General features: G+C 38.2%; 1 protein-coding gene and 1 long non-coding RNA gene across 3 annotated transcripts; both read left to right on the forward strand.

Moving 5' to 3' along the window:
- The first annotated feature begins 1,336 nt into the window (after window positions 1-1,336).
- On the forward strand, window positions 1,337-15,670 carry LOC120322730. 2 transcript variants are annotated; one of them, XR_005562599.1, is made up of 3 exons: window positions 1,337-1,382; window positions 4,321-4,368; window positions 15,555-15,670. It is a non-coding gene; the product is annotated as an uncharacterized LOC120322730 (long non-coding RNA). The 2 variants fall into 2 exon arrangements; XR_005562600.1 differs by lacking the exon at window positions 15,555-15,670 and adding an exon at window positions 5,953-6,086.
- A 1,410-nt stretch (window positions 15,671-17,080) lies between these two features.
- On the forward strand, window positions 17,081-17,851 carry LOC120322473 (spermatogenesis-associated protein 7 homolog). Its single transcript, XM_027723740.2, has 2 exons — window positions 17,081-17,575; window positions 17,668-17,851. The coding sequence occupies exons 1-2, from the start codon at window positions 17,190-17,192 to the stop codon at window positions 17,849-17,851; spliced, it is 570 nt and encodes a 189-aa protein (XP_027579541.2). The 5' UTR covers window positions 17,081-17,189.
- Window positions 17,852-18,175: the final 324 nt, after the last annotated feature.

An 18,175-nucleotide genomic window follows, 5' to 3' on the forward strand; every position in this document is an offset into this window, starting at 1 on the left:
GCTCTTTCTTAAAGTTCAAAAGATAACACAATAAATTGAATGCAGTCAAACTCCTTGGCAGTGAAAAACAGTTTGTAGCAATGACTCACTTAGTAGACAAGAGATTTAGGTAAGAGAAAGCAACACAGCAAGTATGCAGCCAAACTGAGATTAGAAGGATTGATTTCCAGACTCTCAACCCAAGGTCTCCTATTTTTTCAAAACACTTTAAAAACTATGAAACTAAGTTATTAACTGAAATGGTACATTGGGGACATGAACAATGAAACAAACAATTATTTTTTTGGTTCAGAGAACCAAATCTGAATAGGTTGGATGACCTGATTATCTCAAGTGTAAGGGTCATTCTGGGTCCATGGATGGAAAGCCAAAGGCACATTAGGTTTCTGATCTCCTGCATTCTGTTGATTTTTTAATATTATGTGCTAGCAACTTTCCATCTACAAATCCTATCTGTTTAGGAATTAAGAGGACTTGAGAAAGAAATAATATTTTTGTTTGGAAACAGATTGAAAGAAAATTATCTATCTCAGCCACACTGCCACGTTAAAATTTAAAACAAGTAAATGTTTATCTACTTCTTGACTTTTTTTCCTGGGTTAATGAACTTAGGTCAGACACAGAGACAAATTCTTCTGAGCCTGAGAAGTCTTGCGATTTAGAGATTCAGAGGAGTGTTATGGTCAGTCTGTGTGTAACACATTTCAGCTCCGTGGTCTGGTTCCTTTTCTGGCCCGAATTCCGTATTTGTCTGTATCCAGTCCATTTTCCTAACTGTAGAGTGCCAGAGTTAGGTCTGGTATGACCAAGAGGTGAGACATTAATGTGCAGTTTTTTGCAGTACTTTGTAATATCCTCTAATATTACTATCTAGCATTAATAATAGCATTAATGCTCTCTACTATTATTTAAGACTCTCTGGTATTAAATCTTTCAAAAAGAAAATTATTTATTATTTTTATTTATTTATATTTATATATTTATATTTATTATATCAGATATTAAAATGTGAGATCCTCTGTTATTCTCTTGAGTTCAAAAATATCAAAGGCTCATACATTACATATTGCAAACCATAATTCTCAGGTATTCAAAAACATGAACACTGAGAATAATTTACCATTTTTTCATGTTACATTCTGTGTTATTCTTACTTTTTGAAATATAAGAATGCATATTGACTTGATTTTATTGCAAGCAGGAGAGGATAAATATTGTATTTTCAGATCCATTATTACCTGAAACATTGCTTGCCCCACTGAGTAAACTCAGTTTTTTCCGGCTCGCAGCTTTTTCTCCCGGACCTTCCTGCAAACTCTCCAACCAGTACATCATTCAAGATCACATGGCTGCTCATTTCAAGAAACTGATGTCTGCCAAAGGTGCGTCAAGTCTTTAATTATCACAGTATCTTTGTAAGTAAAAGATAAAATCACAGTCAAAGATATGTTAGTTGTCCCTATTTTTGGCTGGCTTCTGAATTTCTTCCCCTTTCTTTCCTCCCTCTCTCTGTCGCTAACTCAACAGGCGTAGGAGAATTTAAAAGTGAGGTATAACATGATGTGCCTTAAGAGATATGTAGAACACTCAATTGAAACTGTAACTTTGTCTGGGGAGAAGCAACCCCAACTGTATATAGATGTAAAGTTTATAGAGTCAAAATGACAGGTTTGTGTTAGGAAGGGAAATATTGCTAATTTCCCCGTGTTATTTTATTCATAATTTCTGTTTAGATGTATATGACCGATGACTAAAAGGAAAGGTAAAATGAGAACAGTAGGGCAGGTATTTGTTTAATTGGAAGAAACCATTGAAGAGTAACAGTGAGGTTACATCTTTTGATGTTTAGAAAATTATGGTATTAGTCCTAAGTAACCTAGAGGGAAGTTCCATTAACCACATGTAGTTATGTTCTTGAGGCCTCTTCAAATACTCTCCCTCCTGCAAATAGCTGCAAACCACTAGAAACAGAATTTGGATTTTTTAAAAAAAATGTCCTTTGTCAGTTGTCTGGAGCTGTGTAAACTTCCTGGTGCTTCAGGTGCAGATGAAACAACTGGAGTTGAATGGTCATAGTTGTAATTAGGTTACTGCAAGACTTCCAGCCCTTGGGCTCACAAGGTTTTCTAACCAAACAATTCACTGATCACATGCAGTGAGCTTTATAATAACACATAGGTGTTGAACAATAAATGAGGTTGGTGCTGTGGGTTTTTTGCCAGAAGATCAATCCTTTTCATCAATTTGCAGTGCCAAATGCATCATCTTAAAATGACCTGACTCAAATATAGCACATCTTTTTATCATGGTATCAGAACCACTCTTTGAAAGATTGATGACCTCCACCATGCTGAGGTTCATGACCATCCCACTCATATTGGGAGCTGGAGGCTGGATTGCTGCTCTGTACTTTTGTACTTAAGTGATTTTGCTTTTGCATGGCCAATATCACAGAAACAGAGAACTCCAGGGACTGCAGAATTCATCTTCTAGTGCATTGCTTAGAAATATACAGAACCACCAGGACTAATTAAGAGCAGCAAAGACTGTCATATAGAATTTAAATTTATTTTATTCTCAACTGGTGATGTCTAAATGAGGGAGCAAAGATCAAAAAATAAAATTAACAGAGATGTTTTGCAGTCTTTCTGTCTATTACATTCCTAAAGCTCAGAAGAAAATACACACAAAAGATTCTTAGCATAAAAGGAGCCAAATGCTTTGTTCCAAAACAGGTTTCAATTTTCTTTTTCTCAAATGTCAGTCCTGCTTCTCTGCAGCAGAATTCAGTCAATCTGGAAGGAGTTTCTCACAGTAGGTGCTAATCAAAGTTTTCAGTGGCTAAAATTTCTAATTCTTAGGTGTTTCACAATCTGAACTTACAGTTCTCGAAAGTCAGATTTGGAGTGTATTATAGCAGGAACCTTTAATCTTAAAACACTTATTTTACTTATTATAGTGTCCATCATTCACACGGGTTTTCCTTGTAGAGCTAACTCCTGCATACATATAAAAAATTGCAATGTTGCAAGGATGTCAAGGTTCTCTTCTGTACTTACCTGAGGCTCTGAAATGCTGATTTGCCACATGTTCTGTACATCTTTACAGGAGATTATAGAATTTCTTTCCTCTGAAAAATCTGGTCAGGGTTGTCTAAAGGCCTTCTCCAGCATCCTTCTAAATATTCTCCAATTTTTAGAATACAGCTGCTTTTTAAAATACAACCTATTTGGTCTCACTCTAGATGGTGGAGAGCCCTGCATGTTTGAAACTTTGGAGCACTTGTACAAACTCTGGTTTGCTGCGACATTTGACAGAAATCACAAAAGTGAAAGATGGAAATTCAGTCAGTGTCCTTCAAATGCAACTGGAATATTGAGCTTCTAGGTGATTGCTTTTCCCTCCAGAGTCAAAAATAGTATTTCCTCATGTACCTGAGTTATATACAGGGATATGTAATCTGACATAGAGTTCCATTAACATCCTTACCATCTTCTGTATGGACACATGACTTAATGAAGACTGTGCATCAGTAGTGACAGGGCTTGATTCCTTGAAGCTTACTTCATTTAATCTTTTACAACGAAAACCAAATCACCAAATAACAGAAAACTTGGTGTTCAAAACTGCCTATGTAATTGTGTATTCAAATAACTCCTTTTGATAGAAAGATGATGACAAACTGATGACCTTGAGCCTCAGGACAATTTGAATCACACTCAGAGCAGTTTCCCCTGCCTGATAGCAGCTGTACTACTCATCCATGAAATACCAACTTTCTGGGCAGCAGTAGGTGCCATTACGAAAAGCTTTTCTTAAATTGTAAATTAAAATTAAGTTTAATAAATGCAGCTGTACTGGGTCTAATTTCTATACCTAAGTAGAGATGGTCGAAAGCCACAAAATTCAGACCCAGATTTGATACTGAACCAGTAACAGTGCTGCTGAGGCGCTTTTGCTCTTACACAGATCAAGACAAGGGGTCAATTCCTCATCTAATATCATTGCAACTATACTTGTAGTTGGCATAACTCAACTAACCTGACAACATTTAAGCTATGCTAGCTTTTGAGATCTGACCATTGGCAAAGATAATAGAAGAAAATAGGAAGAAAATTGTATACATCAAGAGGGAAACAATAGGATTTGGTCATCTGCAGATGTATACTATTAATAATGCTAATATTATGCAGTTTAGTATCATATTCCCAGAGGGAATTCAACACCTTAGGGATGATCAGTTTCATCTCTACACATTTTGATATAATTATTTATTATGCTAGTGTTTCATTGGACTGAACCTACTTTTTGTTAATACAGCTGCTGTTGATTCATCTGCACCGAAGAGTTTGCATACCAGTGTTAAATGTGAGTAGCTTCATTTTGTTTTGTTTTGAAAATAGGTCTGGCTCCACTTGTTTGGTTTGGAAACACTTGTCTTCTTTTATGATGGTGTTCTGAAAAGGCATGTATGTGCCAAAAATATGCTTCATCGTGGTTAAGACAGTAGTACCTAGTATCTAATCTATTGTCTGACTTAATAGCTGTATCTAGCACTTGGTTCCTGTTTGCACAGACACATTCTGACCTGCAGAGTTGTCAGCTAACTCGCTGATAGGCAAGGTTGTTGAAGGCATAAATTGCTTTAGTTTTCCAGTCTAAACTCAGACTGCTGGCCCTTTGAATTCCTTGATATTCCATACCGTATTTTTCATTTCCTTAACTGATTCGTGTATCTCTGGGCATCAGGCATACTGCTGCTCAGACGGGTTTTGGGGAATAAATGGGGTTTTGGTAAGAGAACTGCGCCTTAACGCCACCTCTTGGCTGGAGCTTGCAGGACCCAATGTGTGCCCTTCCTTTCTTGAAAGGAAGAAAGATTGATTAAAAGGAACCCTTTCAACACTTTCCCTGGAAACATAGCATTCACTTTGGAATGTGTTTAGTTTTCTTCGTTCACCAGGTTGTGAGGCATATGCTACTTATCTGTTTGATAGTTACATGCAAGGCAGCACACTTGCTGCACAGAAACCCCCATTTTAAAATGAAATTTAAAAGGGTAGAAAAATGAAAGCTTGTTTTGCCACAGTGTATGCATAGTGGGAACCACATATCAGAGACCTGCGGTAGGCTATTGCTCTGAGCAGGGTGCAATGTACTTGGAAACAAAGATAGCTCAAAGGCAATGCTGAGATGCAGTTGCTCCAGCAAAATACACCCAAGTCAAGAAGGCAAATGTAACCCTTGCCCACAAAGATTCAGAAAAATGTATCACATGAGATCTTCATTAGACAAGAGCAAGAGAACAAGTTCAAGATCATAACACATTACAATCAAAACTCCCTTACCTTTGTCTTTTGACTCCTCACGCTCAACTGTGTTTTTCTTTTTTCAGTGCTCTTTTATACAATAATTTCAAAATCAGTATTTTGTATTAGTCACTGTATTAAAACAGTTATCTAATAACAGAAAGAAAGGCCATGGGAAGTTTTCTAAGAACATTAATTTGACAGAGAGATGATACTGGTACAAATGTGCGTGAGGAGTAGAATCTCACCTCCTTGAAAATATCAAGAGGACATAGAATTAATTCAGCTGAGTTAGCCACAATAACAAGTTCCTAGACGATATATCAGAGGGAAACATTATCTGTGTTTCTTAAAATGCTTTCTTAGGAAGGTATTTATCTTACAGAACTAAGCAGGACTGTATTGTTTTGTGCAGCTTCTGTTAATTTAGAAGCCCACGCTGAGTACGAGGTGCCTGGAGGTCATAGAAGCCATAACAGTCAGTTAGAAAGTGAGAGTCACTTTCTAACTCTCAGTCAGAGAAAATGAGGACCCGATACAATTTTTGTCAGTAGCCCACCAGGGAAATGCAAATCACCTTTGTCATTTAATATTTACCTTCACTAAAAGGTTCTGTGTATGATCTAAGTCTTTTTTCTGACAGGTTAGCTCCAGAAATGTCTGTCTTGGCAAAAGAAGTTTTATCCCTTGAAGAAAAAAACTCAAAATTTAAATGCACAATGAAAATGTGCATCAGAACTTACATCTTCTGAAGCATTAAGTAGGGCAGTAGCACAATGGAGGTACAATTGCTGCTGTTGGGGTTGATGTGCAAATTCATTTGAGCAGTATAATATGCCTACAAAAATAGGCCTCTGGTTATCATTTGCATAAACAAATATCATTTGCATAAACAAAATAAATTAAGGCTTTTTGCCAGCCTACTAGAATAATGGGAGGACAAATCTAATTTTCTGTCTAGTACAAGACCACAGTGTTTTCTTCTTTTCGTGTACAATTTTCTCCCACAACCATCTCCCACTACTGCTATTGCTAGTTACTAAATGTGGTGTTCTTTTAGAACCTTGACATTTATCAGAACTTTGACAGATACACATTCTGATGCCATATATTTTCTTACCTCTTCTCAATCCATACACTTAGAGAGGTGTAACTTTGTTTTCCAAATGTGTGATCTGTGTTGGATTTTTCCAAATGTGTGATCCGTGTTGGATACCACACGTTTCAGTGGTAGGCTAAAAAGAAAATTCAGGTCACTCGGTAGTAATGGAGACATTCAAAAATCTATAAAATTAAAGAGAAAAACTCAAATAGCTACAAGGATTAGTTCTGAAAAGGCAAAAGAAAATACAATGTGCAATGCTTTGTTTCATTTTAAGAATAAATGTACTGCAGATAAAACACTGTAAATAATTTGCTGTTATTTCCTATAAATTAAGTGCACCATTTCACAAGTTTCTGTAGTGTTGCACTGCAGGTTAAGAATTGTAGAGACAAAGTGCAGATTAGGCAGAGATGTTTCAAGATCAGGCGTATGGGTGATATAGTTCATCATCCTAAGTGTTCTTGTGGAGATAAAATTTAAGCAGAGATGCTTTAAGAGTCATGAGAACTGCATGATTTATGAAACTACTGTGAAAACAAGGATTCCTTGGCTATCCCAAGTGTCTGCCTAGGAGGATGTTTACATTTCTTACTCTCAGCAGAAGCCACATTTCCTAGAAAGATCATCTAATGAGTCTGGAAAGAGCATAAGGTATGCTGCTGAACGTGCCAGTGACTAGGTTTCAGAAGCGTGTCCCAGCAATCAAAAAGAATTCCTGTTGCAATGGAAATGTGAAAGTTCTGGAGAAAAAAAAAATGTTACGAGCCATTGTTTCTATTTGAACAAAGGAGAAAAGTCAAAGTAACTTTGTTTGAATTCAGGTATTTTATTCATACAGCATTGAGCCTGACACTTAAACTTAACCGTGGCATCCAGGAGTCCTCCAAATGTCTTAGTTATTAGGAATTAATAATTAACAAGTAATATTAAGCAGTTAAATTACATTTTTGGACCTTGGAAGCATAAGTCCCTTCTAACCATTATTCCCATGGTACTATGATGCTCTGCCCCAGATTCACAGAGCCTGAGCTTGAGTCAGATCTCCTGAGGCTGATCAGCTCAGTAAGGGGAGCAGAAACCTTGGCTGATGCGTGTATGAAGCTGTCCCAAACGAGCTGGCAGAAAACGAGGAGAAAACACTCATAAAACTACTAACAATGGCAAGATGAGCTATTCAGACCCCTGTATGTTTTACACAATTCCCTTGCACTTTTAGGAGTACAGGGTACACATTTACCCAAAAGGAATTACAAGTAATATTATACATGAGTACATGAGGCCATGTGACTGTTTCTCCTTCACCTTTTGCGGAGTGTTGATCATATAATTGCTTCATGTGCTGTGACTCATTTTTATAAATATGAAACCCAGACATGCAAACAAGTGTGTGCAGAAACACGTGCTTTAGTAATTGGAAAAAGGAATAGTAGCTTTCTTTAAGAGGAATTTCATTTTTCTGTGTACCAGCAGAGTCCTTAAGTAGTTAGATATGGCACAAAGTGGACTTTTTATAACCTGTGTTTTTCTCTTTCTAATTCTCTGCATGAGACAGACATCAGTCAAAGCAATAATTTCCATTCGGATTTTAGCCAGTTTAAAATGAAGTTGCACTGTGATTTTCAAGACCGTAACACCTGTGAAAAAGAACAAGCTGTTTCTCCAAAGAGTTCAAAGGCATAAAAAATTGCAGCATTTTCTCTACAGTTTCTGTGAATAATCTATACTGTCAATTATATAAACATAATTTTATCCTTACAAATGTAGAACCTTAGTTGTCACGAATCTTAGGCAATTGAATGGATCATTTAGCAATCAAGTGAAAATTAATGTGTTTCTATAGGCCAACATCAATTTCCTATCATTGCAGGTTTATGGAGCATTAATGGGCTGGTTTTTAATAATAAGTTTTGCAGTCTGTAAAAAATATATGCTTATATCACTGTTAGAAGGGAGCTGCAGTGAAGGGAATATCGAATGTCTGACTACACTGCGTCATTCAGCTATCGATGGTTAAACCACTGATCTAGTTCATAAATTCTTCTTCTCACACTTCAAATCCTACGCTGTGTGGGCAGCTTCATTTGGGATCTGAGTTCCTTCATAGTAGCCACTGCACATTTCAAGATATCTTCGGGGAGTATCTGTTCAAAATTATGCACCAGCTTGCCATCATCCCCTTTTACAGGGAGGAAATTAAGACACCAGAGATTAATTAACACACCTGTGATCACACTGGAACCTGTTGTAGAGCTCCGAATTAAATGATAGTTTTCCAAGTCCTACCACAGTGTTTTAATCACCAAACCATCCTTCCCATCCATTTTAGAATCAGTGCTGTTTAAGAGCATTTGTAAAAAGGGAGGAAGAGGGTAGTGGGAGCTACTGAAGGGTGTAGAGAAAAGGAGTGTTGTCATAACCATTGTGCACTGACTGTTTTAACTTTGCATTCTGCTGTCAAAGGAAAAGTAGCATACATCAGCAATCAGTCAGTACTTTAAACAGGGGTGAAGCATCTTGACATTTCTTTTGTACACCAGCTTCTAGAATTCCTTACTTATACTCACTAAAACCTTAAGAAAAGCAGGCTATCTCCCTTACATAAGCAAAACAAATGTCAAATCTTGTCTTTGCTCAAATAAAAGAGAATGTGTCCTCTCCTTATTTTGGTGTGGTCTATAAAGAATTGTGTCAAGTGCTGTCAGCACCATTGACAACCGTGAATTTGTTGGAAGGGCAGAACCAGTCAGAGCAGATGTAGGTTATGGCCAAAGGCTTCAAGCAGTTAAAAAATGCTGGAATGGGTGGTCAGCTATGGAGAACTGATTACATCTTGCCTTCCTCCTGGGGAAATTCCTGTTAATGTCAACATGAGCACTCACAGTTTCAAAGTGTGCAGAATTTGGCATGTGATTAGAAAACAACGTGGCAAAGAACAACAGGCAGTGTCACTTAGTAACGTTTTCTGGCTTTATTTCGTGTTTCAGAGACTTTTCTTCCACTTTAAAATTGTTGTTATACACTCACTTCATAGCATTGCAGCATTAATATATTGATGAAAACAAATAATGCTGAATCAGAGCTTGAGGCTTAAAAAGCACCACGTGCTGTAGTTTAATGTGCCAACATAGGCTTTTCATGAGGACAGATAGCATGGTAAAGAGTATCTGAAATAAAATCTAGGGACTTGAGCCTCACTTACCACTGGTTTCTGATGAAATAATGGTCTTGTTTACCCTGAAATGCCAAAATAAGCCGTCCTCCCAGCAGATAAACTATTACCAGTGCAGACTGCAGCATGTGGCCCATAGATGTGAACATCACAAGTAACTGTCTTTGTATCCTTTGTATTGCATTGGCCAAAAAATCTGAAATTGTATCAGTTAACAATAGCAGCAAAAATTGAGAAAAAATAAAGTTTCAGAGAAGTTCATAGGTGATCTCTGATGACTGACATGTATCTCTGAGTTTCATAGACACAGAAAGAATAAACTGCTGTGGTTATACAGCCTGTTTTTTCCCTAAGTCTTCTGTCCATTCATTGCTGTTTTAGATAGTTGAGGGGAAGGGTTCAGAACTATGTCCAAACCTTATTTAGTTACATCACACTTTTCATTAGTGTTCCAAATGCTAACTTACCTTACCCAGAGGAACTAATATCTCTCCTTTAGGACGCATTTATTTTCTGTTTAATTTCTGTCCTGTCTTTAGGTGCTCATAAGCTGGAATAAAGTTACTTTTTAACCATCCTTTTGCAGAACTAAATACATTCAGCTCCTTAAATCTGACTCTATGAAGAGTGTTTTCCAGAGTTCAGCATTCTTATGGATCCTCTCTGCATCCTTCCCAATTTGTAAATGCTTCTTGAGCAGTAAAGTTTTAGAGCAGGATGTATAATTCTGGCAGCAACCATCCACCTGTCAAAGGAAACAGCAGTAAAGGCTCCCTGTACTTACACTTGAGATTTCCACCCTTGATAGGCAATAATACCACACTAGTTTTGTCTTCACTGTCACTGTAGGAAAATACAGGCAGCTATATGTCTAGAAGAAGGTATGGATGTCTTTCAGCAACACTGATTCCCAAATAAGACTTGCCTTCTGTAAGTAAGGGCCTGCATTTTCACAACAGAGATGTTCCATTATCCCTGCTGAAAAATATATGCTTCCCTACATCTCCATCATTAAGCAATGCACATCACTTTGTCAGAGTAAACCACCACTTTATTATTCATGAGTTCCCCAACTGTAGTTGTTCAAGCTTTATGAGAAATGATTATATGTTTTCTTTCAGATAACTGAAAGAAATAATTTAATATTATAATATCAAAAATTATTCTTGCATTAGAAACACCTGCCTTACTGCTAATTAGATTCACAGATCTGCCAGTTAGCCATTTTGTAAACAAGTGTAATTTTCTAGTGTTCTAATTTCTTAGTCAAAATGCCATGCAGAACAAAGCCAGGGAGTTTACAGAAATTTTTTAAACCAACACATTTATCTCATTCAACCACAGTCAAAATCTCTCTTTTTTCTTACCAACTTAGCATGGTTATGTTTTTAACCTTTTTGAATGGTGTTTCTGACATTATTTACCTCAAATGAGTCTTGTAACAGCCTTTCAGTTGTTATGCTCAGAACTGATATCAGTCTGGAGTTCACCACTTTTGCTCTTCTTTTTTCCCCACAGTCCTTCAAAAGTTCCCTGTTGTTTCAAAAGTCATCAGGAGTTAAACATCAGCCAACTTTTAAAACACTTGGTAGGAATTAAACCAGAACTCCCACTCTGAGCCAAAAATGAAGGCAAGAGCCAAGGTGTGGATTCTATTTCTAACTATAATCACTGAGTTTTGTAACATCTGGTAAACAACTTTGGGAAAGCCTGTTCCAGCTTTATATCCCATGTTCATACTTGGGCCATAATGTTCTGTCTTAGACCTGAAAATAGCCTTCTGTTTTAGGAGGCAGCTGTGGAAGCAGACTAAGGTGTTTGCTGATTGTTCTTCCTACTTAAGATAAAGATGAGTAGAACTGAAAGGCACTAGAAAAAAAAAACAAAAGAAAAGTTTTTTAGTTTTTTGTTTGGGGTGGCCAATATAATCTGCTAAACTGCTTCTACTACGTCGAGTAAGTTTGTGTTTGCTCATTTTGTACACAAGACTTTGACACAGCAGCACAGGACAGACAAGATGTTTTATCAAATGTCAAGCAACAAGAACTGCCAGGAAAACAGAGTGAGGGCTATTGTATCTGATCTTCCTGTGTTTTACAGGGACCAGATTACAACTAAATCCCTTTTATTTTCTGTACTTCTGTCACATAGACAACTATCAGATACCAGTACAAGTACCAGTGAAATTGTGCTATAGCACTGATAAATTAATTCCTGCCACAGTACACAGGACGATAAATTAGCAAATAAATGAGTTTAACAGAAAGGCTCTTGAACACATTTGCCTACATAACTGCTGCACTGGCCACACCACATTATTCTATTCCCTGGGAAGCATCAAAAAGGTAGTCAAGAGATACTGGCTGCTGCAGGAATAAAAATAATCATGTCCTGAGAGGATTCAATTGACACTCTGAATCATTATGTGCTTTTATAGGTCAAACCTTGCCACTTCTGCCCCCCAAGTAATTATTCCCAGCTATGGTTTTAACCGTAAACTGCATCCAGTTTTAAACACTTCAGCTAAGACATGAGATTTAAAGGCAAGGGAGGGCTAGTTTTTGCTTTTCTAAAAGAAAAAGAAAAAAGATCAGACAGCTACCATGCAAAGTTTGAATTTTATTTTCTATTTTGTCCCTTGGTCATTTCTGGTTGTTATTAAAAAGCGTTTGGACAACGACAGAATGGTCAGGTGATTTTTTCCTCCTTGTGTAGCTCTTGACAATGAGCAGTCCATGTGGCTGGGCCAGGCTGCTCTCTGTGGTGTGGTCACAGCTGCCTGTCAAACAGAACTGCAAGGAGTACGTGTGAGAGTCATGAATGTGACCTGAAAATTCAGGACTGACTTCCACTCTTAGCCCCTTCATTCATACATGGGGAGCATGACAGGTGATTCTGGGGCGAGGTCACGTTAGGGAAAGAAGTGCAGGAGAGGCCTTGGAAAGGAAGCAGCCAGAAGCACTACATGCTGTGAGTATTGGGAGTAGGTGAGAGTCAGGAGCCCTGGAATCATGAGAATGGGTATAGGAATAGGTACAATTTCAGAAAAATTTGTAATGGAAACTTAGGAACTCGGTTTTCTCTAGGAAGGCTTTCTGCCTAAGTGGTAACTCTTTCTTAAAGACAGTTTCAATGCTTTCCCCACCCCGCAGGGCTAGAAGATGGTGAGATAAATAAATCCCTTAGCAGACATGTCAGCAAACCAAGATGTGCTGCAAGACCCTTCAGACAGTCTCACCTGGCTGTGGCACAGCAAAACCCAACAGTCAGTGAAACCAGGCATCTGTTAGGTAAGGGGAAGGAGAGTTGGTATGAGACATTCGGCCCAGGAGCTTTTGCTAACTACTCAAAACATGAAACTATAATGGAGTGGAATAGTACTTATTTGAATAGGCTTACTGCCATGTGGCATGTTTATAACCCATATTTATAGTAAAAATATCAGTGAAATACTAGACAAAGGCTGTTTAAAACCTGTGGCTCTTTGACCTGGAACATTTTATTTTCTTGTCCTTGGCAAGGCTTGCTGAAGGCTCTGCCATGCCTTGGATAGACAGTTGTTGTCCTGCCTCACCTGTGCACAGAGAAGGGTGGAGAGGCATGGCTGTCACTTTTCCTCAGGGCTTCCCAAGTCATTGGCACTGTCATGAAAGAAGCCTGGTATCCTGACTTGGTGGCATTGTTGCACAGACACCACATCAAGCTGCCTTGTCTGTTATTTTTCATATGACTGCAAAATGCAAAGTCTTTAATCAGAATGGGGGAGTACTTGGATTGGCCACCATGCAAACCTAGATAAATGGGGAAGGTATTAATCTCTGTATGAACACGATTGAGCAAGTACATTTTGTTATTTGTTCCAGTGAGTTGTATAATCCTGCTTCCCAGTCATCCAAATAGGATTTAGCATTGTCAACATGTTTTTCTTAATAGGATGATGCTATGAACTCATGTCTATGCAAGACTGGAAAGCCAGATTACATGCCTCAGGAGACTATATACTGGTTTTAGCCGTTAGTGAAATATGGTTTTTTCAATGAATAGGACACAGACTTGAGGCCACCTTAGAGGGGAATTATCAAGATGTGGCGTGCCCCATGCAAGACCCCTCACAAACTTCAGAGGCAACCATTAAGTACGGCAAATAAGCATCTTGGTTTCTTTAAAAAAAAAGTTTCAGCTGTTTCTTTTCCAAAATAAATAGTATTTTAAGACTATTGAAAACTCTGTAACCCTTCCGTTAATTCAGAAATGTGCAATACTAAATACAGCTTAATGCATCTCTCCCTTCAAAAAAAAACATCATTAGTAAATGCTGTTTTGCCAGGTTTCAAGCATTATTCTGTGATGTTACTAGTGTGATGCCCTGCAATTACACCACTTCAGAGGAGGAGTTGTTGCTTCTTATTAGCAAAAAATTTGCAGCACATTGTAAATTCTAGTCTGTTGTTCCAATAGCAGTGTAAGGGGGCCCTGGGCTAATCATGAACCAGTTGTGCATTTTGTCAGGAATAAGTCAGTATTAATCAAAGTATCAACACACTACCAGAAGTCATATTTTAACAGCCCTCCTGAAGCCTTTCCAGCCCTCTAGAATTACATATTTGAGGAGTCTCTGCAGCTGTACCCACAGGGGAAGGAGGAGAGCACAGCTCTCTGCTGGCCTGCCTGGCAGTATTGACATGTGCTGCCACATGTCAGACTTCCATAGGGCAAAGAAATTATGACAGAGCTGCATTTTCAACTCAAAAGAGCCATATGCAGTTGGCGGGACCTCAGTGGACCCCACTTTATGATATTTTGTGTGTGAGTCCTTAGTTTCAGCTAGAACTGCAGGGGCTATTATTTTTTAAACACTATCTACAAAGAGAAATGTGTTGTTGCACATCAAAATTCATATCCTTTTTCTCAGAGCTGTGTATGGAAGGAACATGGCTGGTAAAAGAATTGAAAATTTTGATCATGCATCATTCCTATTTTCATTGCTAAAAGTAAGATTCTGTCAAAAGCTGGAAAATTGTGAAATGCTTTACATCATACATGAATATGCCCCTATGGGCTTCTGTGGTCTTGGGTAACTCATTTCCCCTTCTTATCTCTGTGTTTCCTTATTATTATTTTATAATACGTAATATATAATATATTCCATATTAAATTGTGTAATATCCTATATAGCAATAATGCTTAAAAGAATAGGTGTTCTTATTTCTTCTCTAACTTGCATATTTTCAGGAAGATCAGAAGATCGTAGAATCACAGATGGGTTGGATTGGAGGAGACCTTAAAGATCATCTAGTTCCAACCCCCCTGTCATGGGCAGGGACACTTTCCAATAGACCAAATTGCTCAGAGTCTCATCCAACTTGGCCTTGAGCACTTTGGGGATGGGTCATCCACCACTTCTTTTGTCCCAGTCCCAAAAGACTAAGCCTGTTCTGTTCTTTTAGTGTGTGAGGGGCTAGCAGAAGTGTCGCCCTACTCTTCTCAGCCTGAGTTTAACCAATACAGAAAGCAGACTTTCTTGACATTGCAGTCTGCACAGAACACAGTGGCAGCCTGACTTTGGTCACCCAACTCTTTATGTGTAGACTTGAATTCTCACTCGACTGCCTCAGCTCTTCTGTTTTACCTGCCTCAGCTTCTTTCTAGGATAAGGGAAAGAATGTGCAAGGGGCGGAAACAGAACATTGCCATGCTCTTTTATCCCTCCAATAGCTCATTACTTACTGTGTGAGTGATGGAATGGAGTCCTGGCTCACACTGATTTCAAATTCAGATGTGTGCTGAGCATGGAATCAGCAAGAGCCAAATGTAAAAAGTAGTATGATTGCATTCTCTGTCTGCTACTTGGTATTAAGAGGAGGAGACAGAATAGTTTTTACTGGCGAAAAGAAGAATGAAGAGTGATACTCTGTGACTTGATCATTGATTAAACTGGAAAGGGTTGTTTTTTTCATATTTGCATGTACAGACAAGGATCAACAGAAAAGAGACAGACTAATTCAAACCCTTGAAAAATATAAGAGGGATCTTGTACGCAGTCTTCCTGCCACACCATTCAACTCCAGAAGTGTTTCTCCAAGCCAGCAGAAGGTATGTGATATTCTAACAGGTAGTGCTGAGTCACGTGAATAAGACCATTTTCCCCTTAATTAGCTGTACTCTGTGGTGCTGGGGAGTGCCTGTAACACAAGTTTCATGCAGGTTTATTCAATGTGGCTTTTTATAGTCTAGTGAAGCATAGATAATATTTGACTCTCAGTCTTGCCAAGTGGCAGCTGTCCTCCCATGGCACTGTTGCAATCCCTTCATGGCCTACAATGACAGATATTCACGTTATGACTATGTGTACATGACTAAAATGTGTCCCTGCTCTGAAAGTGTCATGTGTGCATGACACTCACAAGGCCAGAGTATTACGTGGGAGCCCAGGAAAAAAACCTACATTGAGTGAATTTACTGAAATGATTTGCTGTTTTGTGTGACAACATTCTTATTAGGATGATTTCTGTACACAATATTTTCAAAAGAATGAAATCTCAATAATTTTTTTTCCTACTGAATGCAATGCAATAATTGTACATTGTTTTACAGTATCCTCTGAATTTCAGAATGTTATTTACTGATAACAGCAAGACCCTGAAGTAGTTATTCCTAATTCTATGTATTTTGCTAGATACCACAAACTGTACAACCTTATACTAGTGAGAGCAGACCTTTCTTCACCAAATTCTATCAGTGGACCTCATCTCACTATACAAATTCTTGCAAAACATTTCGTTCTGCCATAGTCCAGAGTCTCTCTGGGACAAAAATTCCTCAGCAGACTATGTTTAGACTGGTTTACCACTGGATTACAAATTATACTGTTAATAAACAACGTCATCCAATTCAAATGTGCATTATTTTGATTTGTAAAATCTTGCTCCCAGTGATATAAGTAGCAAAATAGTAGGCCACAATTTCACCTAAGGTATTTGTGAGGAAAACAGTGGCTCTGTTTGACTTCAAACTCATGAGATGGAGCCATGCTCGCACCTGCACAGGCACACAGAGAGAGAGAATAGAAGGTGCCATTGAAGAAGGACCGTGAGACTGACATTGAGTCATGAATTTCATAGATGGGAACACACAATGTGCAAGGCAGAAAAAAGTGTCCTATTCTCCCTCCGTGAGCCCTGGCAATCAAAATAGGATTTCTGTAATTTTTTAAGACTATTTGTCATTAGAAATCTCAACCTTGTAAAGAGGAGGAAAGAAAAAGAAACTAGGAAGAGGACTGGTTAACTATCTCAAGCACAGCGGCAGGTTTGCTTTACTCCTAACTGCAGTTCCGAAAACAAAATAAATCATTTAGACCAATTGACTCAGTTTGAAAACAGTTTCTTAAAATTCCTCCTGTGTGAATTAATTTGTAGGAGGCACTGTCTTCAGTAAATTCTTCTGTGATTTTTTTCTGTCAGTTTTGTTCTTTAACTTACAGATGAGGTGGTCACTGTTGAAAAATGGTCACCCATATTTGACATCTGGTTGGAACAACTCTTCCGGAACAAAGAGAGAGCAGCCCCCCTCTGTATCATTTCAGAAGTTCACTTCAAGGACTCTGATGCCAGCTCCTGCTGCAAGAAGGTCTATCCCAAATGGTGCTCCATGTGCTTTGTCTCAGACTCCTGTTCACAACTCCAGTACAGACAGATCATCTGCTTCACTGCTTCTGCGATCTCGCATGCATTTGGGCAGTCACAACACAAAGAAGGCATTTCAAAACTCTGTTCATAAAACATACTCTGGGGACCTCCTGGACAGACATTCAGCCTACTTTACAGAAAAGAAGCAATGTTTTAGCCCTCGGATCTTAAAGACATCACATCAATCTTTTCTTATGAAGTATAGGTATTATAATCCTCCTTCAAGAAAAAGGAGCTCCTCCCCTAGCAGACCACCATTTAAATCATCAGACATCAGTAACGAAAAGAAAAGCGAGTTGCACAGGTACTTACATCAGTGCTTAAAGTTAAGTAACTCTGCTTTCAGACACCTTATTTGAATCATAACTCTTTCTCACCATGCTTTTAATCTTTCAGATTTTTAGAAGATTCACACGTGAGACCCCATTCTGTTCACTTCTCTCAACAGCCAGTTGAGGTTGGTGTACTCAGTGTGTTACAAAGTAAAAAGAGTGAAGCATACTGTTCATACACAAAAGTGTCCTGGTTACGTGGAAATGAAATGGATAATGGATTCATTGGCTTTGCTGAATATATGTAAAGAGCAAAACCAAAAAATTAAATCATCTTATGAGAAGTGACTAAGATTGCAATTGAGAAACTTATCATGCAGGGCCAGATAGGGTCAACAGACACTATGAATAAAATAGGAACAGCTAGAGTAACTGGGCTCTCTGAGAAACACAAATGAGGCATTATGCAATATGAAAAACACTGTATCCCAACACAAATCTAATCTTCTGAAAGCAGAGCTCGTTCCCTACTTGACTGACCTCTTACTTTTTGGTTGGTTTACAGCCTTTGAGTCCATACAAATAATAACTTGGAGCCAGTAAATGTCCAGATAAAGTGCTATTCTCTCAGT

Source organism: Pipra filicauda, unplaced genomic scaffold (assembly GCF_003945595.2).
Source record: "Pipra filicauda isolate LSUMZ 115617 unplaced genomic scaffold, ASM394559v2 scaffold147_size4022426_pilon, whole genome shotgun sequence".
NCBI classification, from domain to species: Eukaryota; Metazoa; Chordata; class Aves; order Passeriformes; family Pipridae; genus Pipra; species Pipra filicauda.